A 25,114-nucleotide genomic window follows, 5' to 3' on the forward strand; every position below is an offset into this window, starting at 1 on the left:
TATAGTTCATCAATATTTATTCCAATTACATTTTTTTACAAAATATCTCTGCACTAAGTACAAAATACTGGAAGAACAGCAACAACTTCCTGCCACCTCTGCACTAGTGTTAGTGCGTCACACACGGCAGAACCCGACCTTTCATCTGTCGTGTATTGTGACCAATTAATAGACACATTATTTTTGGTTCTATTTTGTTTGCAAAACAGGATTTCTGTGTTATTTTTTTTATTAATACTATTTTGTAATACTACTTAGTCCACCAAAATAGTGGTAAAATTTTTACGATAAAATAATTTGTAATAAATTTGTTTGAAACAGATACATTCAGAACCATAAAAATAAATTAGCGAGCATTTGCAGTTTGAAAGTGACCAAAAAAAAAGATGCACAATAAAACAAATTAAATTAATTTTTTATGAACCGTGAACTTTGGTACAATTTTATGTCAGAAAATACTGTAATGTTCCTTGAATTTAAATCATTAAAAGATTATTTTTATGATTTGAATTAAGTTTTGGTTAAATGCAACTTTAATACATAATAAAACTTGTATTTCGATGCTATACAGTGTTTTGACACGCTTTGAGATGTTATTTCAGTTTTATTGCAATTCACCACACAATCTGTCCCCTACCAATGAGCCAATGCCATCTGGAGCCATTAAGGTACCAATATTTGGACTTCTTTACAAACCAAATAACAATCAAACCCAGACTGTGAGTGGGGAACATGACGAGTACTCGATTCCCTCATTGATTCATTCCGTCGATGTCCTTCTTGCTTGTGTTGCGTCGCAGGGCGTCCACTCTGGGAAGTTGCAGTTGGTCAGGGAAATGACCTACGATCCTGGAAGGGTCATGGAAATTCCTCAGTGATAGCGATTTGAGGGGGAAAAGTCATCATCCTGTCTGCAGTCACTATGACTGAAAGTTTTCTTTTTTTTTTTTTAGATGGGTGTTTTAAGTGCATAGTATCACACACTCACACACACTGGGACTATGGTTTATGCAAGGTTCCGTTTGACTAGGCCAGCTACGAGAATGGCGGAGGCCGGATTTTCTTCATTTCTATTGAATAACTGCAAAATAGGCAAATGATTAAAAATATAAATAGTTCTGGTGGTGTAAAGTCAGGGAAATGTTATCACAGGTGTGTGTGGTCACACCATCTCCCCGCCAACTCGACCACGTGACGGTGTCCGGGAACCGACAGCCAGGCAGCGCGGCAGCACGCACGGGTCCGTGCCGCGCCGCTCACTCCAAGTCCTCGTCGTCGTCCTCGCCGGGCTTCTTGATGAGCTTCCACGACTCGGCGGCCTGCAGCGCCTCGGCGGCCAGCGCGCTCACCTTCTCCCGCCCCTCCTCCTTCAGCACGGACAGCGCCAGCAGGATCTCCATCACGTCCGTGCCGATCAGCTTCTCCGCCACCGCCTTGGAGCTGCGCATCATGTGCGCGACCAGCGCCACGCCCCTGTCGCCACACGCAACCATAACTGCACTGCCACGAGATCATCATGTTTGCAATGAAGAAATCTGTCATTGAGGAAGAAAAATTCTTCCCAGCACATGGAGAGCTTGAAGCAATAATCTGCAAAAATTCCTGGCTTCTTATAATTTTCTCTATCTCTATCTCTCTCTATATATATTTATCTATATGTCTCTATATATCTCTATCTCTCTATCTCTATCCATATATAAATAAACATGGGAAATTATTGCATTACATATCAAAGTTTATCTCTTGATCCTGATAGCATGATCCTATGGTACATGAAGCTTGCTGTTTTAATTTGGTACGTTGAAAGAGCCTGACACAACTGAAACGATAATATCACAAAACAAACCGATTATCTCGGGTATTGAAGAAATCTTTTTTCTTTTCCATGCATTTTACAATTCATCGTTATATCACAAGTTTTGTTATGACCTGGATCTTTCGAGATAATAAATTAAAGCAGCAAGAAACATGTACCACAGGATCAATGTAGACATCAGGATCAAAGGATAAATTTGGATACGTGATACAGATTTTTTACCAATGCATGTATTTGATTTAAATTGTTCAGTAATGCATATAGGCTTCAAGCCAAAAATAAAATAAAAAAATTTAACTACTTTAAAATTGTTAGGGAAAAAAAAACTACTAAAACCAAATTAATGCCAACTTATGTGGTACATTCATTAAAAATTGGGGGGTGGTTTGTAAGGAAACTTGGACCTCTATCTATCTCTCTATATCTTCCCATCTATATAGGTATTTATCTTTATAAAACAGAAGACGAACATACAAACATTCATTTATATATATATATATTTTTACCTATGCATATTTCTACCTTTTCTTTTACCTGTCACAGGTGTGACACAGGTATACGAGTGAGGGCGGCCGGGCGGGGGAAGGCACGGGGGCTGACCTGTGCTGCAGGCCGGCGTCGGGGCTCAGCAGCAGGTGGTGCAGCGAGTCCAGCCACGTCTGCGCCTGCAGCACCTTGCGGCACAGCTTCCTGCTCTGCGCGGCGAGCGTGGCCAGCGCCCCGGCCGCCGCCGCGCACGTCTCCTCGTCCTCGTCCGCGCACAGCAGCACCAGGAACTTGGCGCGGTCTCCGGGGCCCTCGTACAGCCGCACCACGTCGGGGCACGCCGCCAGGTTCGTCATCACCTGCAACATGCAAGCACACATCGTTCACTCCCACCGACTGGTCACAAGTCACTAACTTAACTGGCTTGTGTCAAATATGTATTACAAGATAACAATATCTTTTCAGTCAGATTAATATATAAATATATATTCCTATAAAAAAATTCCCTTTTTTAATGAAGATACATAAAGCCAGAAGGCATTGCTGCCAATAATAGAAACAAAAACCAAGGTTAAAACAAGGGTTTGAAAAACAAATTTGCTGCAAGAATTTCTGGAGTTATTAACATAGTTCTTCAGGTTGCTTGCCCTATTTACACCACCTGGTGAATGCCACAAATACCAGCTCAAAGAAGAGTATGTACATCTTACAACTCTGCAGTCATCCTAATATCATTTTCATGCCCTGATCATGTGTTTGGAAACTGAAAACTTGTATTCCCCACGTCATAATAACATTGACGCATGTATTGACATTAATTTTATACGGTTGCCTCAGTTATATAAAAACAATCATTTAATATACTGCACTATAAAGTATTACAGGTTTTGTAGTTCGAGATGTAGGTTTGTTGTGCAATACTGACCTGAACTTTGCTGAAGAATTATTTGCATCAGTTGTGCCATAATATTGGCATGTTAAATAAGTATTTATTTCTTACTCCGGCTGAATTATTTTTCTCAGCAAATGGAATGTCTTTCATATTTTAATAGGCTTTGTTATCAAAATGGATAATTATTGAATGTGTGTCCATGTATGATTTGTCAAGTGTTCATGTTTTCAACTGTTGTGTTCATTTACATGTTAATAGTTTCTCACTTTTTAGTAAAAATCAATTTAATACTTTTCTATCAAAAAATTTCAAATCTAATTATTTATTTTCCTGTTTTTTTTTCTTGTCAAATAACATAATTAATTAAAAAAATCAGGAACTCTTACACCTATCGGTTTAATGTCTTTTACAATTGTCGGTAGGTCAGTATGCAGTAAAAGTTTTTGTTGCAACTGCCCTATTGAAATGTATATGTATGTATGTATGTGTGTGTGTGTGTGTGTGTGTGTGTGTATATATGTGTGTAATTTATATAGACACACAAACACACACACATGGAAGAAAGTTACTGTTTGAAAGAAGTCTTTGATGTATTGCATCCTTTATTCATATCTCTTCTTTAAAAAATAATTATACAGAAATGTAACCCACTAATAAAATAGGAAATATGATTATCATTTTTTAATTGAACAACAAAAACTTCAGAAAATAATTCTAGAATGATACTGTTGACTGGTGCGAGGCCTCACCTGCGTGGCGGCACGACGCAGCATCTCGTGCTCCTCGTACATGTAGCTCTCCACCAGCGACACTCCGCCCTCCTTCACGATGCGCTGCCGCACGGTCTCGCTCACGCTGGCCAGGTTGCACAGCGCCAGCAGCGCCTCGAAGTTCTCCAGCGCCGAGCAGTCCTGGTGCAGCAGCGACAGCAGCGGACGCACCACCTGCGGACAGTTGCCGGGACCACCTCGCAGCCGCTCAGGGCGGCCACCTCGCAGCCGTTCACAGCAACATCACAGCCGATCACTGCGACTAACTCGTAGCCGTACATGACTATTTGCAGCTGTTCAGGGCGACAACCTTGCAGCTGTTCAGGGCGACAACCTTGCAGCAGTTCACGTCGAATACCTAGAGGTCGTTCAAGGCAACATCACAGTTAATCACGGCGACTAACTCGTAGATGTTCACGGCAACATCACAGCCGATCACTGCGACCAACTCGTAGCCGTTCACGGCAACATCACAGCCGATCACTGCGACATCACAGCCGATCACTGCGACTAACTTGTAGCCGTTCACGGCAACATCACAGCCGATCACGGCGACTAACTCGTAGCCGTTCACGGCAACATCACAGCCGATCACTGCGACATCACAGCCGATCACTGCGACTAACTCGTAGCAGTTCACGGCAACATTTCAGCTGATCACGGCGACTAACTCGTTGCCGTTCACGGCAAAATCACAGCCGATCACGGCGACTTACTCGTAGCCGTTCACGGCAACATCACAGCCGTTCACTGTGACTAACTCGTAGCCATTCATGACTACTTGCAGCTGTTCAGGGCGACAACCTTGCAGCAGTTCACGTCGAATACCTAGAGGTCGTTCAAGGCAACATCACTGTTAATCACTGCAACTAACTCGTAGCCGTTCACGGCAACATCACAGCCGATCACTGCGACTAACTCGTAGCCGTTCACGGCAACATCACAGCCGATCACTGCGACTAACTCGTAGCCGTTCACTGCAACATCACAGCCGATCACTGCGACTAACTCGTAGCCGTTCACGGCAACATCACAGCCGATCACTGCGACATCACAGCCAATCACTGCGACTAACTCGTAGCCGTTCACTGCAACATCACAGCCGATCACTGTGACTAACTCGTAGCCGTTCATGACTACTTGCAGCTGTTCAGGGCGACAACCTTGCAGCAGTTCAAGTCGAATACCTAGAGGTCGTTCAAGGAAACATCACTGTTAATCACTGCAACTAACTCGTAGCCGTTCACGGCAACATCACAGCCGATCACTGCAACTAACTCGTAGCCGTTCATGGCAACATCGCAGCCGATCACTGCGACTAACTCGTAGCCGTTCACGGCAACATCACAGCCGATCACTGCGACTACCTCGCAGCCGTTCACGGCAACATCACAGCCGATCACAGCCGATCACTGCGACTACCCAGCAGCCATTCACGGCAACCACCTCGGAGCCGTCCACTTCAGCTACCTCCCAGCCATTGACTACGGCTACCCCACACCTCGAATTCTACTGTGCAGTCAATTCCTTACCTCTGTGATGTAACACTTACAGAGCTCATGGTGATAATCTGTGACAAATAAACACAAGTTGACACATAATACAGTTTCCCTGATGACGAGTAAGATCACAGTGTATAGAACTATACAATACTGACTAGACACCATGTTCTCTCAGCTGTCGCTGGCTATTGCACTTCAGGCTGATGTTTCTACACGTTATGAGTTTCTTTTAGGTAACGTGCATCGGCGTAATGAACTTTTAACGAAAATTACAGAAAGCAACCTAGTTCTCCATTGATTTTCTCTCCACCTCCATCTTCGATTCATTTCACTCGTTCGCTCTTAGCTGTTCGCTCTCCTCTCCTATGTCTAGGGTTATAATCGAGTAAGTGTGTGTGGGGCTTGCGTGTCCTCAAAGCTTGAAAAGGGGTTTATAACCCTGGCTATTTCCCAGTACTGTTCGTCTTAACTAAGTAATTAGTTGTCTGGCTCCGTAGCACATGCAGTCAATTGCAGAGGTGAGTCATAGCGAGTTGTAACTTCTAGTCTTGTTAGTGTTGGGTATGTGATGGTCATAACATGTACATTAAATTAACAATTAATTTTATCTCAATTCCTCTAGTTTTCCACCTTCTAAATTCAAGTTTGGCTTAATGTTTTGATGTTCGTGGTATTACTGCTATTTGATTTCTTGTCAATGCTTTGCCATGATTAATAACAGCATGAGTTTCAGTTGATCTGCCTTTAGAGTTTTACCCTTTCATTAGGGACAAGGACCTACATTCATTTGTCCTTCCTGGTTTAAGATTGTGAGTATTGGTTAGGTATGTGTAAATTTCCCCAACTTGACTCCTGACAGTTTGCTTCCACATGAGTTGTGGATAAATTGTTACATCACCTGGATTGAGGGTGTGCAATTGTATAGCCTCTTGTTAACTCTTTGGACAATTTTTATAAATTTTGTAATTTTTTTTTTTGCACCTGGATGTCGAACCTTGAAAACTGAATTCATGCAAAATACTTTTTAAAATATTTAATATTGTTTTGTAAGAGTCATGTTCCCTTGTTACTTGTGTGTTACTAAAATATAGGTATGTTTTTTGAAAATACAAGTTTTAATTTAATTGTAAATCATACTGGAACCATTACTCTGCTGCCTATTCCGACATAGGCATAAAAGTATTAATGTACAAATACTTCATCACTGTACTTTTTCTGGCGTGGATTTGAATAGATTAGGAACACTAATTGTTCCCAGTAGGTTCAAATGTGCCGGTGCAATCACAAGAACTGAGGAGGAGGGGAGGGGAGAGGGGTTACCTCGACGCAGCGCTGGCCGGGGAAGGCCACCTCGGGGTTGATGGTGATGCCGATGCGCGCGAGCGCCTGCGCGGCCTGCTTCCTGCCCTTGTCCGTGCCGTCAAGCGCCAGCGGGAGCAGCGCCTTGGCCCCGCCGTGCTGCACCACCAGCCCGCGCAGCTCCTTCTCCGCGCACACGGCGTTCAGCACGCGCGCTATCAGCTCCCGGCTGTTGGGGCTCTCCGTGCGCGCCATGGCCACCAGCGCGCTCGTCACGCCTTCCTTGGCCAGCACCTGCCACAGCCGCGCCACACGGTCCTCACAGACCACTTTCCTGGCATGTTCACCTCTTGAGATTTAGTTTCCTTAGTTTTTTTTGGAATAAAAACTGAATTTACAAACAGTTACTGTGTCTTACTAATACACTTATTTTCTCTAATTTATTCTCCTGCAATTAATACAAATATGAGTTAAGAACAATGTATGTAACATACATTGCTTTGCAGAAAACTGTATCGCCATATGTAACCTACACTTTAGTTGCTATTTATTAAAAACTCCATATGAATAGTCAATACTGAAGTTTTATTTCCCCTGATAAGACTATGTCGAGGTCACACACCCGAAGTCATTTTCTGAGTTTCCATGGCTAGGAAATGCCCAAAAATTTATGTCTCTAATACCATTTTAAAAATATTTATTCCTGAAAGTGTATGAGAAGCGATAACTAAAGACCCCACATGGCAAGCGGCGCAGCGAAGAGCCGGCAGGGACCCGCGCGGACTCACCGTGACCCGGTTGCTGACGAAGTCAGGGTCATCCAGCTCGTGCTCCTCCGGGATGTGGTGCTTGGCGTACTTGGCGAGCTCCACCATCTCCGGCGCCAGCTCCTGCTTCTCGTAGGCGTTGACGAGGTTCACGAGCGTGGTGGCCACGCCGTACACCACCGAGTGGTCGCCGGTGCGGCCCAGCTCCACCAGGGCCTGCAGCGCGGGGCGGTCCGCGACCAGCTTCTCCTTCACCTCGGCGTCCAGCGTCAGGTACGACAGGCCTGCACATCGCAGGACCCGCCCGGACCACAACACTTGCTGTGACACTCACACGAGCAATATCTCTGAATAAACACTGAAGTACATTGCAGGAATTATTTGAATCTGCATTCTGTAATTTTATGCTTAAAAGGGAATTTTTAGGGGAGGGAGAGTTGTAACCACTTTTACTATTTCTAAAAGAAACTAAATTTTTTTTTGTATGTTTGGTAATTTGATATGTGTCAAAATCTAATTGCAAATTTGGTTTGACTTATTTGCTTAAGGTCATTTAGCAAACAACAAATAGTACAGTATAAACAAAAATGAATGTTACAAGTTACACAAGTTGATAGGCTGATGTACAGGATTCACACAGACATGAGTAAAGGAAAGTGGTGACACGAGCAGTGCTCACCCTCCACGGCCCACTTGCGCATGTCCTTGTCCTTGGCGGGGTTCACGAGGAACCGACGGCAGGCCTCGGCCAGCTTGGTGGTGGAGCCGTCGGCGAACGGCCGGACGGAAGCGTCCGTCCCGCCGCTGCTGCCCAGCTTGCACAGCCCCACCAGCGCCCGCACCCGGATCCCGTCGTCCTTCGACTGATACAGCTTCTTGAGCACCTCGGCGCCGTGCGCGATGAGGGGCCGCGCCTTGTCCTTCTTGGAGGCGGCCGCGATGATGCACTCGCACGCCACCTTCTGCTGCAGGCGGTCGTCCGTGCCGGCCATCACCAGGATCATCTCCATGATGCCCTCGCGCGCGATGACCGAGTCCCCGACGTCCAGCGGGCCCAGCAGCAGCGAGGTCAGCGCCACCGTCACGCGCACCTTCGACTCGATGTCCGGGCTCACCAGCTTCTCCTTCACGAATCCGTCCACGGCCGCGAGGAAGCGCTCCCGCGCCGCGTCGTAGTACATGTTCTCGTAGATGCGCGCCAGGCACACCGAGGCGAGGGTCCGCGTCGACGCCGTTATCTCCATGGCCGACTCGTACTTGTACTCCTCCAGCTCGCTGCACACCTCCAGCAGTCGCTGCAGGCCTCCGATGGCGACGAGGCGCTCCGACCAGTCCAGGGCCGTGTAGTGCACGTTCCTGAACACCGCCGCAGCCACACTTCACTGTCCAGCATGTCATTACACTCTGTTTGAATAAGTTCTGTGAAAGAACAGTTCAGAACAACAAGATGAAAAACACTTCACACATTTTTTTTTATAATTATATATTAATGGCTGGTTATTTTGAAAAATCAAATTTTTTTTTACTTATAAAAACCAATCTGTAGTTATGCTATAATAATAAAAAAATTGATATATATATATATCTATATTGATATATATATATATATTTAGTAATAGTTCCATATCACACATATTCAGTAAATCACTTCATCCTGATGAAATTTTTGCTTTTTTAATTTAGTACATCGAAATATCCTAGATATAACAAAAACTTGTGATATAACTATGAATTCTGATTGTAAGTTGAATACAAAAAAAAAAAAAAAGAAATTTCCACAAGACCTGATGTGTTTGAATTGTGATATTTGTGTTTTGGCTTGGCCAAGATCATTCTACTTACTAAAATAAAATAGCAAGCAACATGTTCAATGTACGTTCAACAGGATCAATATACATATGTAGCATCAAGCCATCAAGTTCAAAATATAATTTTGCTATGTGATACGGAACAAAGGGCTTTCTTGTAAAAGCAGATTCCCCTAGCGTGTAGGGATATTCCAGTGTCATGACAGACTCCCCAGCCACCTGACCTGGTAATGAGCTCGATGACCGCGTCGCGCGCCAGGCCGGTGAAGGTGCGGTTGGTGGTGCTGTACACCAGGCACGTCAGCAGCGTGTCGATCTCCTTGCCGTTCTGCTCACAGAGCTCCTTGCGCGGCTTGCCGTCCGGCTTGCCGTCCATGCCGCTCAGCGTGTTGAGCAGGGTCTGCAGGCAGCACTGGGCCGCGTTGACGCGCTCCTCGTCGCCACAGTTGAGCACGTCCAGGAACCACGGCATGCCCAGCTCCTGCAGCACGCCCCTGGTGCGCTCCAGGTGGCCCCGGCACAGCTCCCCGACCACGCGCACGCACGCCAGGTAGACGACCTGGTCCTGCTCCGTCCTCACCAGCCGGCCCGCCTGCCCCACCACGCCCTCCCGGTACATGAGCTCGGCGCCCGCCTTCTCGCGCGCCAGCACCACCAGGTTGTTGGCGGCCGTGCGCCGCTTGTCCGGGTCCTCCCCCGGGCCGAACACGTGGCGGAACATGCGCGCCACCTTGTTGCCCGTCTGCGCGCTCTCCGCGGCGCGCGCCTCCACCGCGCGGAACAGCCGCTGCAGCAGGGGCTGCACGCTCCTGTTGGCCGGGTCCGCCGCCAGCACCTGCTTGGCGTCCCGGTACGCCTCCTCGGGGCGCCCCAGCGCCTCGAGCGCCTGGCAGCGCCGGTACAGCGCCTTGGGGTCGCCGGGCGCCAGCTCCAGCGCCGCCGAGCAGTCGCTCAGCGCCGCCTCGTGGTCCTGGCGCTTCAGGTGCGCGGCCGCGCGGTTCTTCAGGCACACCGCCCTCTCGCCGTCGTCCTTGGCCAGCGCCAGGGCCTTGGAGTAGCGCGCGAGGGCGAGGTCCCAGTCGCCGTCCCTGAAGGCGGCGTTGCCCTCCTCCTTCCACGCGTCCGCGGTCTTGTCGCCCATGCTTCCAACACGCACCGGCCGCGGGTCTACGAGTCTACAAAGCAGTCGCGCCGAGGCCGGAGCTCGTTGTGGAATATTCTGGCCCGTGCTACTTCTGATCTATTTTCGAGCAGCGACTAAGAGCAGCTGCCAAATTTAAAGCCACGCCTGCACAACCCCACAGAACTAATTTTTATTTTTAATGAACAACCCCACAGAACTTACTTTTATCTTTAATGAAGGTATCTGTTTCACATTATAATTTTTGTGCGATGCAATATCTATGCCTACATCCGTGCTTTTCGTTGCTCTAAAAACGTCTTGTCTTGTCACATTTGTTTACATAATACGTAACCATGTGGGGATTGGTATTCGATAGTGCAGAAATACACGTTTTGCGTTATTATTGACATATAATTAGTGAAAATAGTTAAAAACTTTTAACGTTTCATAAAATAATTAGTTTTAATATAAACATTTATTTTTCATTTGTAAAAACATATTTCTGAGTCTGGTACAACGTTATTTATTCTATGGTTGGGGCACGTGGCATCAATAAAAATGCAGCTGATAATGACGTCTGCTGATGTGGATTTGAGGTTATGTCAGGTGATTTGTGTGGCCTGATTAGCTCAACCAAAATAACTATTTTTATTGGAAATTGGCTATAAGAGACATCTGGCGAAATGACCAGTCAAATCGAAGAGTTCTATGCGTCAATTGCAGTTCCTTCCAATTTCGAAGAAACCAAAAAACAAATTCAGAAATTTTGCGAACGTCATTCCAACCAAAAAATAGTTCTCGTAACGGTGAGAATTCCTTGACAATAGTTTCATTGCTAAGTTACTTTAAAACTCATTAATGGATGTGTGGTTAGAAGACCAAAGAACTTAAACAAAACATATGTAATAGTTGTATGTCTAGCATTAGGTACTCAGTGTTTTCCTACCACATTTGTTTTCCTTTTCTGGAGTATAAGAAATATATGTTCAAATTTCAAAAGTATTGGACGTTGACGATAGCTCATGCTCTACTTGGGGTAAGCCCATGACCTCACTATTGTATTCTGTTAGTGTCATCCCAGGATAGCATTAAAACCTCACATTCAGTTGCGGTTGACAGCAGCGAGATGCATCTCGGAGCCCTTTTGCTTTGTAACCTTGCATGACAACCTGATGGGAGAAGGGAGCTGGGGTTGATTGGCGAGGGAAGGTAAAGGCAATGTTGGTGAGGCTGATGAGTGTGACCATACCTGGTGACGAAGATAATAGAGCTGGTACGTGACATTGGTACGGCCAGTGTTGGAGTATGCCGTGGCGGTGTGGGACCCCTATGTGGAGAAGGAAATTGAGGAGTTGGAGAGGGTGCAGCGCAAGGCAGCGAGATGGGTGACGAATATGTGGCGGAGAAGGGAAGGCGAAGGCAGGACGGGGGAAACGCACAGACCATCAGTGATGATGAAGGAGCTGGGGTGGGACACGCTGCAAGAAAGGAGGAAGGTGGAAAGGCTGGTGAGAATGAATAAGGTAATTCGTGGGAGGGAGGGGGGCTGGGGAAAGCTGGGAGCTAGGTTGAACAGAGGGCTGTATCGAGGAAGGAGGGATCATGATGGAAGATTCAGAGGGAATGGAGACGGACAGAGAGAGGAAGGCAGGTATTCCTTACGAGGACGGGGCGAGAGTGGAACAAGCTTGAGGGGAGGACACTGGATGTGAGAGGAGGGAAGAACTTTTCGAAGGAGGCTCCAGAGAGGGGAGGAGTGAGGGTGGTTGGGGGGTGGGAACTCCTTGCCACCGGGCGGATGCACATTTGCAGGTGTAAATTATTATTATTATTATTAAAGGGAGGGGAAAGAGGGTTAGATGCATGGACAGTCTGTGATCATCAAGGAACTGGGGTGGGACACACTACAGGGGCGGAGGCTGGTGGAAGGCTGGCGAGACTGTTTAGGGCGATCAAGGGAGTAGCTGGCACAGAGGTGTGTTCAGAAGGAGGAGAGACCATGATTGGAAGGTACAGAGGGAGTGGCGGCTAACAGAAAGAGGTGAGGACAGAACGGGGATAGATTGGGCTTGAGGGGAAGTGAGGTGTGTGAAGGATTTACGGAGAAAGCTAACAGAATAGAAGAGTGAAGTTTGCTTGCTGCTGGGTGAAAGCCCAATTGCAGGTGTATATTTTTAATCTAATTAATTGGGTTTAACCTGAGTAGAAGTAAAATATGTATTTAATGAGATGTGCATAAGTGACAATGATTTTTAACTAGAAACGGATAGTGCACACCCTCGTTAATCGACACAAAAGAGTATTTTGAACAGATAGGGCTGCTATGCTGGTGAAAACTTCAATACACTGAGAAAACCAATGAGCCAACACCACCACGTCAGTTAAAAAAATCTGGAGGATTTATTACAAATTTTTTTGCCATTGGGCCTCACTGCAAGAGATTCTTACCCCTATGTGACCAATATTCTAACCCGATTCAATATTCATTGAGTAATAATGACTCTGTTGCCACACTTTTGCTCAAGAGCCTGATTGATGACTGTATGTAACATCCACAGGTAATGTTACTTGAACAGATTATTTAATGTGTGTTATTGTGAGATGATTTTCTATAGTGTAGCATCTTCCCATACACTATTCTCTTTCATCATTCACTATTTTCCCCTTGTTTTTATTTCCTCCAGATCCCCTTTAGCCTCCTTGTCTTCCTCGAGGCTGCTGTCTGCTCCCGCATGTTTCAACCTCTCTGACGAGTCCTCCCTTCATCCTGCAACACGAGGGCCGGCAGTCCAGCGTAGTGTGTTCCAGTCCGGGGGGACCACGGTGCCGCTGGAACACAACATGGTGCGCTACCTGGACAACTTCAGTGCCGGGAGCAGGGGCTCCGCTTCCACGGAACACTTCCTGGACCGGGGCTACGCCGTCATCTTCCTGCACAGGTACCTCTGTCCCAGGTCGCGCGCTCCGCTGCTTTCCTTTCACTGCCGGGTCCAAGTATACACTGTCTCTTTGGTGAATGTTCTGTTTGGAGAAACCCTCGCCTCCTGCAGGGCGACACAACAGAATGACCTCTAGTTCTGCCCGGGCCTGTGCCGAAGAACTCCGAGTGTTGGCTCGCTGCTCCGTCTTCATTCTGTTGCATCCACGAAAACATTTTTTTTTTTTTACAATCACAATCAAACTAATTTCATCAATATTTTATTTTTTATAATTTTTCAGAAAATTTTTTCAGCCCTGAACTTCAAATCCCATTTGCTCTGGAGTTATAGCATCATTACTTAAGTTAGATTTTTTTTGTTTCTTGGAAAACTAATTTTGCCTTTCGGTCGGATGTGAAGTTTTTTAGTTAAAATTTATCTTTGATTGTGACTGTTCTTAAATACCACAGTGTCGTCATGTAGTAACGTACAGAGTGTGAGACAAGATCGGTCTTCAGTAATGGCAACTGGAAAATAAATATGCTTTTTTTGTATAAGATGGAAGGCTATTTGGTTGTGCGCATGCATCTATGTTCAATCAGTTGACCATATTACAGAGTAGAGTGTGACACAATAAGAACACCACTGCAGCTTGCGGAGGTTATTATAATTAGAAGCAAGGGTGAAAAACAGGTTCACACTATGTCAATTCATAATAATAGCTCTTACCACATCGTGTTTCTTTCCTTTCTGGGCCTCAGAGAAGCAGCGTAATTTTGAGTCATATGCCAGTTTCTGAGTCCTGCTATGATGTTGTCTCCCACAAAGTTTTTATTTGTACATAGTCAGGATAAACAGCGTGCTGGTTTCATGCGCGTGTTCGCAGGTTGAACTCCTTCGAGCCCTTCGTCAGACACTTCAGTGGAAACAGCATTCTCGACATGCTGGAGGCGAAGGGGGACGACCTGGTGGGTACGTACTGCCACAGGAGCGTCAGCTTGCGGAGTGGGAAGCCAGCCCATTTCAATTATCTAAGGCCAAATATCAGCAGAATATTTTTGACGTGATAACGTCTTATAAATCAATGAACGCCGGCTCCGCGCACGAAAAATTGTCATGTTCTGCCTTTCCCGAGCGTGCAAGAACCAGCCAACCACCGTGCGAGAAAATCTTCTATAATATCAAAAAAGTTAAGGCGGGTTTTTTAACTAATTGTTCATGATTTTATTTAAACAAATTATTTAAATTAAATTTGCAAAAACTGTAAATAATATTTGAAAATTAAAAAGTATGCAATTTTTCATCAATGTTTTCTCATGACATCACGTAAAACTATCGTCCGTAAACTGACTTTACAGACCCCCTTTTTTATAACTTTTTATGATAAAATACTACAGATGAGCCAACCAAGTTATCTAATACCATTGAATCTTTGATATAGGAAAGATATAATATTTAATGAAAAGATTTGAAGAAACATATTGGAGAAAATGTAGCAATTCCAAAAATTCAACTCTGACAAATCTAAAGTCCTTTTGAGGCTCCCTGGTATAATTTTAATCATGTGAGATTATGTTATGTACCTATTGATTTGGGATAGTATTTGCCAAATGCCATAGTTTATGTGTATTATTTCTTGTGGATTATTTCATTTTCGAACCTTGAGACCCAATTTCAGATTCCAGGTGTAGATTTGAGGTACTGTTTGTGATTCAAATTAGAGATTTGGATTCAAAAAATTGGTAACCGACCCAAGATTCCTATGTGCATCCGTCATCTTTCCTCGGGCCAACAGTTTTCTTTGATAGCATTCACCGAAGTCTGCCATCGCTGTCACATTCCATTCTGATTAGTTTTTAGTACCTAACACTTTGAAAAATATAGACAAAAAATTTTCTTTTTTTTAAATAAACGAAAAATATTTATTTTAGAATAAACACATATTTGTGTGATTTCCCTCATTTCTTGATTAGTGAGCTAGCATTTTGTACTGCAACATTTTATTTGTTTTGACAGATTAATTATTATTATTTACGATTTATTTAATGTTTGCTCTATGTCTAATATGTGATTTGTTTTCAGAAACGGTAATATTTTTATGTGTATCTATGAGAATGTGACTCTATGGATTTTTCTGGACTATTTGAATTATGTATTGTTGAGACCCCTCTAAGGACTAAATGAACTTTAAGACGGTAAACGGTATAGTTAACGCCGTTATTTTGTAAGATAAATTATTATTTTAATATTTCTTGATTTGAATTTAACGTGAAATTTTGTAATCCGCGCTATTGTTGCGTGCGGATTTCACGTTTTTTTAAGAAATTTATGTAACTGATTTTGGTTTTCGGTCAATCACGGGCCGCCATTTGAAAGTTAAGTTAACTGGCTTAATTTAAGAAGCTAGAAGGAGAGTTCTATAATGGCCAGCTAAGGAAGCTGAAGCTTGTGACGTCGACTGTAATAAATCCTACAATTTAGCTAATGAGCGGTAGGCATTCCGAACCGAGGATGATTAATTATGTAATCTAGGGAGTCTAGAACATAATTTAGGATTTATCTAAAAAGATAAATAACCTAGAAGTGTTAAAACGTGAGTAATTAAAAGTGCCAAAATTTTGTTCCCTCCACACAAGCACATCGTCACGTAACTCCCGTTTTCCGTCACATCGCCGTCAAAAACTAATGTAAACATTGATATTTTGAAGTAATTTGACATTATCTACAATATAAACGATAAAGAGTATATTTTGAACCCATTTTTCTTTTTAAATAAATAATTATATATTTTATTTATGAGTGTCGTGTTCTGTTATTTATAATTTCATTTGCCCTAGTGTATATCTATGTGTATTTGTACCTTTATTAAAGTAACACCTAACTGTGGCCTACAGAATATCATCACATACCATTGGAGAGCCACATCAATAATATTGATTCTTACACAGTCTAACACAGCCCAACGTGTTATATTTTAGTCTCCATAGAGGTGGGGCCTTGTGCTTGTAAACACAGTAAGCAAGTTCCCACACAATTTAAAAAAAATTTGCCTTTATTATATATTATTTCTTTTCCTCTTCTCTTTCTTTTTAGCTGTTACGAGTTGCGTTTATTGGGAAAGCGTTCAGCTCCTGGGCACGAGCTGCCGCTGACAGGAGTGACTGCAGGTAGCCGCATGCTCGGGGGTGCACAGCGGAGAGCTCGCCTGTTGCAGTGAGGCGGGAGTGGGTGGGCGCAGTGGCCCCGGTGCTGCAGAGGTACCGCGCCGTGCGGGCGGACGGGCGGCTGCTGAGCGTGCCGTTCAGCACGCTGGGGGACTACCTGTGGCTCCTGCGCGCGGCCAGCGAGCGCCTGGCCGCGCTCGGACCCCGCGCGCTGCTGTACCTCGCCGCCGCCGTCTCCGACTTCTACATCCCGCCAGCGGACATGGTGACTGCCCCCGCCCTCCCGTGCGCTCCTCACGAACCTGGTGCCTGTTGCATCTCTCCTATCTGCAGTTCAACGCTTTTGCTTCATAGTGAGACTGTACAAGCCTTGTTTGCTCTTTACTGACACCTCCCTAACTCCATACCAAATCTCTCGCACGTCAATTGAATGCATCTATTTAATTCATATTCCTTGTTTTTGCCCCCTCCCTCCGATACTTCCTACACACGTAAAGGTTTCCAACTGTTTGAACTAGACACCTTGGAAGCAGTTGATGATGACCTCTGATCCCGTCTGTAAACACCCTGAACGTAACGTTAAACCCTGAATCATTTGTTCCCACAGCAAGTGTTGTGGCTCAAAGGAACAGTCCTGAGAATAGAAACCAGTTCTTGGGAGACGAGACTATAACTATTGGAATATTATGAAATCACGGGGAAGAGTCACGGCTCCCATGCCTCGGAACGGTGGCGGTGCTTGCAGCCGGTGCACAAGATGCAGTCGGACGCGGGGCCGGTGAACATCTCGCTGAAGATGGTGCCCAAGATGCTGGGGCCGCTCGTCAGCTCGTGGCTGCCGCGCGCGTACGTCGTGTCCTTCAAGCTGGAGACGGACGAGAGCCTGCTCCTGCAGAAGGCCCGGCGCGCGCTCACCACGTACAGGCACAAGGTAACTGCGCACGTCCCTGGCCAAGCCCATTTGTTTTTACTTTACTCGAGTATCCTCCGTAGCCCTCTTCTGTTTTGTACTGTTTCGTCTGTTTCTTATTCACCTCCTACTCTATCCTAATTTGAATAATACATAATTAGAACAGCATTGAATCCAATTCCACATCCAAACAGTTAGTAAATCATACTTTTTAAAATTCTCTGAACTATAATGGGCCTAGTTTTTATATCGCATTGAAAATGAAATTCTAATTTTCTTAATTTAATTAACTTAATAAATTTCTTAGGAAAATTATCTTTGCATTGTGGTATCTGTTTCTGAGCAGTGATAGAAACAGTTAACTTTACCAAGAAAATAGACCCTTTTACTCAGGAAGGGCATAAGTAGTACTGACAAGGGCTGTGTGCGGTGTGTTGTGCTCTGCCAGCTGGTGATCGCCAACCTGCTGAAGACGCGCAAGGAGCGCGTGGTGTTGGTGACGGCCGATGCGGAGCAGGAGATAACGGTGACAGCAGAGGAGTCGTCGAGCGGAGTCGAGATCGAAGCCAAGATCACCGCCGAGCTACTGCTGAGGCACGAACAGTTCATCGCAGCGTCTGCTGGCAGATAGCACGCGCACACCGCTCCCGTCTCGGCTAGCACGCGCACGCACATCACGGCCGGGTTTTTAATCTTTCAGTGTCGGGTTAGGGTTCATGGTTTCAAATCACAACACATCATGTTCGCTGTTTCTCAGTGGAAGATCCAGGAACTCACGAGAGGGAAGTGATGGGGTGTAACTCCCGGAAGTTTCTTTATCCAGAGGACTACGTGGACTTCCCACTGAATGTCCTCACCTGCAAGGGTGATGTTACCGAGACATCATTGAGTCGACATCACACATTAACGTAAAAGCCCCGGATCATCTCACATACATATCCACAATACATCTTACGAAATGCTTACCGCTTGTCAGATGGATGTAAGGTAGTGAGTTTTTAACTGCAGATATTTATTTAGTGTTATTCCATGTATGTATTTGGAACTTCAAATATTATTTTATTTTCATTTTTATGGAATGTACTGCTTTGATTAAAGATTTTAGTGTTATTCCATGTATTGGGAACTTCAAATATTATTATATTTACAGTCAAACCTCTATCTATCGTTTTTCAGGGGACCAACAAAAAAATTCAGTAGATGCGGACATTCAATAGATGTGGACTTCACTCATAAGAATTTTTAAAAAATAATATTTAACCTCAAAATTAGTGTCAGAAATATGTCAGTTACTTGTCATTAAAGTTAAATCAGTTGAAAAATAAATAAAAATGGAAGTATTTTACTTAATTCAATTTACACTTGCAAAAAAAACATAAGCACAATAAATCTACATGGAAATTAAAGTCGTTTTCAATATCCTGAAGTCTGAAATATGTTTACTCATGTCATCAAATGTAGAGCTGTCCTGAAGAAGCCGATTTTGCCAATATTTAATTGAATCGGCATTTCTGCCAACTTCCGATACGCTTGTTAATTTTCGGCCGATATTACTGAAAAACGAGAGAGACTGCCATAACCTAAAAATCCACGAGTACCCTTTTCAGTTTTCGTAGTAGTACTGCATTATTTCAGATCGCATTATTTCTTCGCAACATGTGCCAAACGTACATATAAAAATTTAACATCTTTTTTTTCAATAATGTTCTTTAATTTTAATATGTCATAAATAAATACATCACCGTCACGGTAAATAGACATCTCGGTTGTTACGGTAACTAGAGTGCAAATGTGGTAGCTTTCGTGCTTCTGTGGTAATTATGGTATCGACAAAGAATCTTTAGTTCTTTTTATGGTAATTATCTTAGGATAACAATTGGGTTTGTACTGTAGTTATGGTACATCATCCATATTTCTTCGTACGTTGTTGTTCATTTGTCTTTTCTTCATATTTACGTGCTCCATTACTTGGCTGCAGATTTAAGGTGATATTTACTACTGTATACTATCATTACTGTTTTTATGGCGGTTTCTTTCTAAGAAATGGTTATTTCTGCAAAATCTTTATGGTTAAACGATCATCTATTATAATTTATAGTGACGGGACCACATATTTTGAACGATCAATGCGGACAAAACGATAATTCGAACATCGGTACAAGCGGACTTTTTTAACCTTAGTTGTATGGCAATTTTGCCGGGACCGTAGAAAGTATACGATAAACACGGACAATCGATACATGCGAGTTCGATAGATAGAGGTTTGACTGTATTCATTTTTATTGAATGTACTGCTTTGATTAAAGAGTTTTTCTGCTGGTCATGAAATATTATGTGTTCAGAACTTTTTCTGCACAAATTGTTGATAATGGATGAGCAACAGCAGAAAAGTTATGAAACTACTCAAAGAGCTTACACAAACCTGAGTGAAATGAGATAAGTTACCACAAGGTACCATTTTATATATTCAATAGCTATAAACAAAGTGCTGCAAACATTTCTGAAGTAAATCAGCATTGAGTGTGCTACATTATGTTACAAACAAAATACATATACCTTTCGTTTCCTTAAAGGAGCAGAGGTAAAATTTCACATACGGTGCGTGAATAAACTGTAAAGAACTAAAGAATCGTACGTCTGGTTCTCGAGTAGACGACCAGACAGCGAATAAGCCGAGTCAGTCCATTAGGCACTTCCACTCCAGTCGCAGCCTTGCTGCTACGCTCCGGACATTTACGTTAAACTTAATGACTTTGAAAGCAGAGCAAGTTGATAGCAGCGCAAAGTTAGCTGTTAAATTACTCAGCAGAGCATGTTGTAACACCCCTCATGCCCAAAAATTATATTATTTTTAATTAATTAAAAACACCTTGGAAACTGCTGGGCAAAATATTAAGAGAATTAAAGTTAATTACCAGAGGGGACACGAGGCGGTGAACAAGACAAAATTTACACTCCCTGCACACTAGTAACTCGGGAGTTCGTGGATCGTTATGTAGAAGAAGGTATATGATAAATAAATACGCTATATAAATAGCTTGGTCTATAGGTTTTCCTGGTTTATTTTTAAGAGGTTTTGTTCATAGCATTATTTTGACATGATAATAAAAATCTTAGTAATTAACAAATTAAGGGGGCGCCCCAACATTATTTAAAACAATACATATTACACCTTAACAAACAAATGATTACATAAACAAAAATTTAAAAATTGCACCAAAATTTGATTCTCCCAACAATTACATTTATATGAGTTTCCTTGATTTTACATGTTCTTGAGGATTACGTTCTTAAAGCACTGCTCGCTGGTATATTTTTAATGAATTTAGTTCCTTCTATGCAAGTGGAATATATATATAGCTCATATCACCCGGGTTTTCCCAGGATGTCGGACCAAGAGGAAAACTCTTCTAACGGGGGAAATCAGCTGGAGGTCCCGAAGATCATGCGGGGAGCAATTTCTCTCCCCAGAAACTTGGATCCTGTCTGAAACACAAGTCAAATTCAAAATGAATAAGACCTGCTTCCAGACAGTCATACAGAGTCGGCGCGAAAGGCCAACAAACGGGAATTTGGGGAAGAAAAAAAAGGCCAGATTACTCACCAAACAGGGTGTAGATTTCGGGACTCACGAAGAGTCTCGCGCCGACATCAGGATGACACACACCGAGAAATCGCGAAAGAAACCAAATTTTAAAGAATTAAAAAAAAAAAAATTTAACTACACATGACTTTTTCTAAAAACTACATCTGACTGACTACTGTACAAATGGGATCACATCCCTTAAGCAACTTACTACATCTTTTATGCAACCGAAAATCGCCGTTCCCGCGAAAAGCCTCTTAGCGCAGAGGATGCCGAGAAGACGTGGTCAGTAGCCGAGGTCAGAGTACCGAGTCTGGCGATGGCGGACACAGCTCCTAATTAAATCGGGCGCTAAAGCCCCTAGGGAGAAGGAGGGGGAAGGTTCGGTTCTATGCCGAAAACCTGCGGAGGTGCCCGAGGTGGGCGTGATAACAAACGACATGCGCGCTCTCAACCGGCGGTAACAGGAAGCTACAAAGAACAGACTTCTACCGGCCGCGAGAAGGAAGCATGGGGCCTAATGGTGCCGCGGCGCTGCTCTCTAGCGGCGTAAAGGGGAACTAACTGAGGCGGTGAGCTGACTTGCCACCAGGTGTCACGAGGGTGAGCTCTGCACGCTGGTGACCAGGCCCGCTGTTACTTTTTCTGCCGCTAGATGTCGTGGACGTCTCCGTAGGACCAGGGAGAAGGTCCTTGAGGTAGGCCATCGTCTTGGCTAGGTTCACGTCAGGTCAGGGCCGGTGCAAGGTAAATTGTAGCCCTAGGCGAAAAACCTTAATGCCCCCCCCCCCCCCCCCCCGAGATACCCCAAAAAAAATTGCCTTGCTTCAAAATGCATTACATAAGCCTAAGATTTTGTCAACAATCAAATGTAAGCAGGCTTGTGTTTTTTTTTTTTTACTTTTTTACTTATTACAAATCATAAACAGGTCACCGTGAACTTTAAATAATTACTTATCAATATAAACATTCCAAACTGTTACAAAAATCCATTTTCATCTAGTTTCAATAATCGTTAAACATATAATATCAGCTGTTATGTGTCGTGCTGCGCCGCCCCCAACTACTTGGCGCCCTGGGCGGTCGCCTAGTTCGCCTGTATGGACGCGCCGGCCCTGCGTCAGGTCACTGCTCCTGGCTTGATTTCTTAGAACTAATGTGGTGAGGAGGGGAGGGTGGACAGAAAACACCACTCCGCTGGGAACACAGGTCAACTGGAGACCCATTCGTGACGAGACTTGCTATTCTCAGCAGGCCTCTAAGAAGTAGCAGCTTGCAGCCCAGAAGCTGCTCTATGCAATTTTGGTCATGAAGAGAAATAATATTACAAACTCGAGACATGACTGCAGGCGAGAGAAATATAAACCGGGCTGCCCACGTCCACATTAGACAGCAAAATATCAGATTGTCCCCCTGGGAAGGGGCTTCGGTCCACTGGCACAAAGTTTGAATATGTGGCGTACACCGGCCTAACAAAAAGTAAATTATCCCCTTAACAACCAGATAAATTAAAAAAATAGATTTCCCAAAAATTTTTAAAATTATAGAAAAATTAAAAAAGGTGACGAAATGCCTAATTTCCGGCACAATGTGTCAACAAAAACATTTTTTTTTTTTTTAATTATAGCACTTTTCATTAGGTATAATAAAACTAATAAGTTGACTGAGGAACTACGTGAAACAATATTGAGTAAAGAAAAAACACGCTACATTTCAACGTATGTTTATAGTTTACATAGATATTTTAAACCTTTACATCAAACAATAATTTTAGCATGAACTTCACTAATGACTTCATATAATTAACATTAAATGGTGTCCACCCGTTAAATTTATCAAAGAATCTATTCTGTCATAATTTAAACATGAACTTTAAAGAATATTACTTTCAAACCTTGGTCAGACATAACTGTCTAATTTGTTCTAGCCCCATTCAATCTGAGGTAAATATCGACCAAATTTCTGCTGCAGAAAAACAGTATTTTATTTTAATTTTTTTCCCATTGCTTTACATATATCTTTCCTACACCTCATTACTAAATTGCAGTGAGTTGTACATAAGATGCTGAAGCTAAAAACATTTACCATCTACCAGTTCAAAGAATTTGTTTCTGTTTACCTATCTGTCAACGAGTTGGATGAACAGATACCGATGCTCAATATGGCATATTAACAATGTGTTTGTGTACAGGCTCTTAAGTTTATATGCTGGCCTGAATACAAGGTTTAAGTAACAGGTTTTCTTTGATTATTAGTTTCCGTGACATTTATATGCAATGTATTAACACTTCTGCATGCTTATACATAAAATTCAGTTTTAGGGAAACATGGTTATTAAAAGATTAGGCTTGGCGTATTAAAAAAGTGAAAAACTCGACTGTCATTTGGTTTCCAATGTTTTTCATGACTGTGGTATTGAAAAAGGTAGCCATTTTTGTATTGTATTGTTGGCGCACCTTTTGTGTAGGTAGTTTTTTGGTTGTGTTTGAATGAAATGGCAAGTAATATGATGTCAAAATTAATGCTGCAAAGAAGAACCAGTATTCGCAAAGTTTTTTGACGAATATTCAAAGGAATTTATGTGCATGTTAAAATGTGACGAAGGAAAACACTTTGCATTTTGCAGTGTGTGTAGAAGTGACTGAAATATTGTGTATGGCAAGAAAAAAAAAAATTATTAACTCCAGTGAGGTCAGTCAAGCATTTTAATAATGTGAAAAGTGTAGATAACAGAAAACTCAGTTTAAAAAAAAAAAAAAACTGTGTTATAATAGCAGTGTTTGTTTACGAAATATTTTCTATAGAGCATCTCATTCTTAGATTGCAGTGTGTTTATATGAACATAAACTTTCTCTTTCCAGTGCATGATTTTTGCCATAAGCACTGTCCTAGTTTCAGTATTGCCAGATGTACACCATATAGCACAAACGTTTCAGATACAACTTTGTAATGTCATGAAAATTTGTTTAATGTATAAAATTTTATTTTGTAAAGTAAAATTTGGAATGAGAATTGTGGAAATGAATTTTCGTTTTCTGTAGGAAGAGCATTATCTAATAATTTCCAATTTTTAAATCTAAGATGTAATTGAAAGAGACCATCTTGGTATCAATGGTTTTTAACATTATTTTAAAACAATTAATTTTAACAAATTTGCCCTTTTCAGCATTGCACATGCTCTCACGGAATGCCTATTTATTAAAATATTGACCAGCTGTTACAAATAGTTTCTCCTGCGAAATAATAAATGGTGTGTAGCATTAAATTATGTTTTCTGTCAGCTTGACAACTGTAATAATGTATGTAGACATTATTTTAGTCCTAGAAAAATCAAAACAATAGTGTTAATATACTAAAATTTATGATTATGGTATACAGAATAACTTTTAATTTCAACTATCTAGGTGGCATCAATCTGGCAACAGTGTTTACCATTTACTGTTCCGCTATCTATGAATGAAACAGACTATAGGACACGTGTGGCAATATCTCTTCAAATGTTCCCACATGCTGAACAGGCAAAAGGGTAGAGGTGGTGCTGGGTGAGAACGAGCCTTGCACCTTAGCTACAGATGGCTTAAACGACTCAACCCACGGTTGTTTCTTCAGTCGAGAAGCACAAGTTATTGTCTCTTCTGTACTGTCATATACAGAACTGAAGGTGATTCAACATGATGAAATAATGGTAAGCAAATTGCAACATTTAAACATACCTGTCAGCCACATTATCACTGGAAAAGGATCGGATTGTTTGCCTATACAAATTGATGAGATTCCAATGCATACATCACTACCTTGAAAATAAATTTGAAGCACGATAGATTGATCAGGCAAAAATTTATTTTTTTCAATTCTGGGTCATATTTTTAATACAAATTAATAATAAATAAGATTTTTAACATTCACAATTAAATGTGATATTAGGATCATGAGAGAGGGATGGGGGTGTTTGTGGTTGTTAGTATGTGTGCCTCTATATCACATATATATCAGGTTTTAGCATGGTAGTAATTTAGGATTTTACATAAAATAAGTGATGGCTAGTCATAAATCATATTAAGATAAACGTTAAC

At 42.8% G+C, this 25,114-nt stretch overlaps 2 protein-coding genes across 3 annotated transcripts; one reads left to right on the forward strand and one right to left on the reverse strand.

Moving 5' to 3' along the window:
• On the reverse strand, window positions 1-10,839 carry LOC134535200 (protein unc-45 homolog A). The gene is made up of 7 exons (XM_063374224.1): window positions 9,565-10,839; window positions 8,212-8,888; window positions 7,554-7,816; window positions 6,787-7,059; window positions 3,944-4,138; window positions 2,417-2,661; window positions 1-1,473 (listed from the first exon to the last, which is right to left on the reverse strand). Exons 1-7 carry the CDS (start codon window positions 10,479-10,481, stop codon window positions 1,257-1,259), a joined length of 2,787 nt encoding a protein of 928 aa, XP_063230294.1. The 5' UTR covers window positions 10,482-10,839; the 3' UTR covers window positions 1-1,256.
• A 146-nt stretch (window positions 10,840-10,985) lies between these two features.
• LOC134535201 (phosphopantothenate--cysteine ligase) lies at window positions 10,986-18,574 on the forward strand. Of its 2 annotated transcripts, none has more exons than XM_063374226.1 (6): window positions 10,986-11,269; window positions 13,272-13,402; window positions 14,268-14,353; window positions 16,596-16,810; window positions 17,291-17,476; window positions 17,904-18,574. In XM_063374226.1, exons 1-6 carry the CDS (start codon window positions 11,147-11,149, stop codon window positions 18,084-18,086), a joined length of 924 nt encoding a protein of 307 aa, XP_063230296.1. In that variant the 5' UTR covers window positions 10,986-11,146; the 3' UTR covers window positions 18,087-18,574. The 2 variants fall into 2 exon arrangements, with proteins under 2 accessions (XP_063230296.1, XP_063230297.1); XM_063374227.1 differs by having other exon boundaries at window positions 11,008-11,069.
• Window positions 18,575-25,114: the final 6,540 nt, after the last annotated feature.

Source organism: Bacillus rossius, chromosome 8 (assembly GCF_032445375.1).
Source record: "Bacillus rossius redtenbacheri isolate Brsri chromosome 8, Brsri_v3, whole genome shotgun sequence".
NCBI classification, from domain to species: Eukaryota; Metazoa; Arthropoda; class Insecta; order Phasmatodea; family Bacillidae; genus Bacillus; species Bacillus rossius.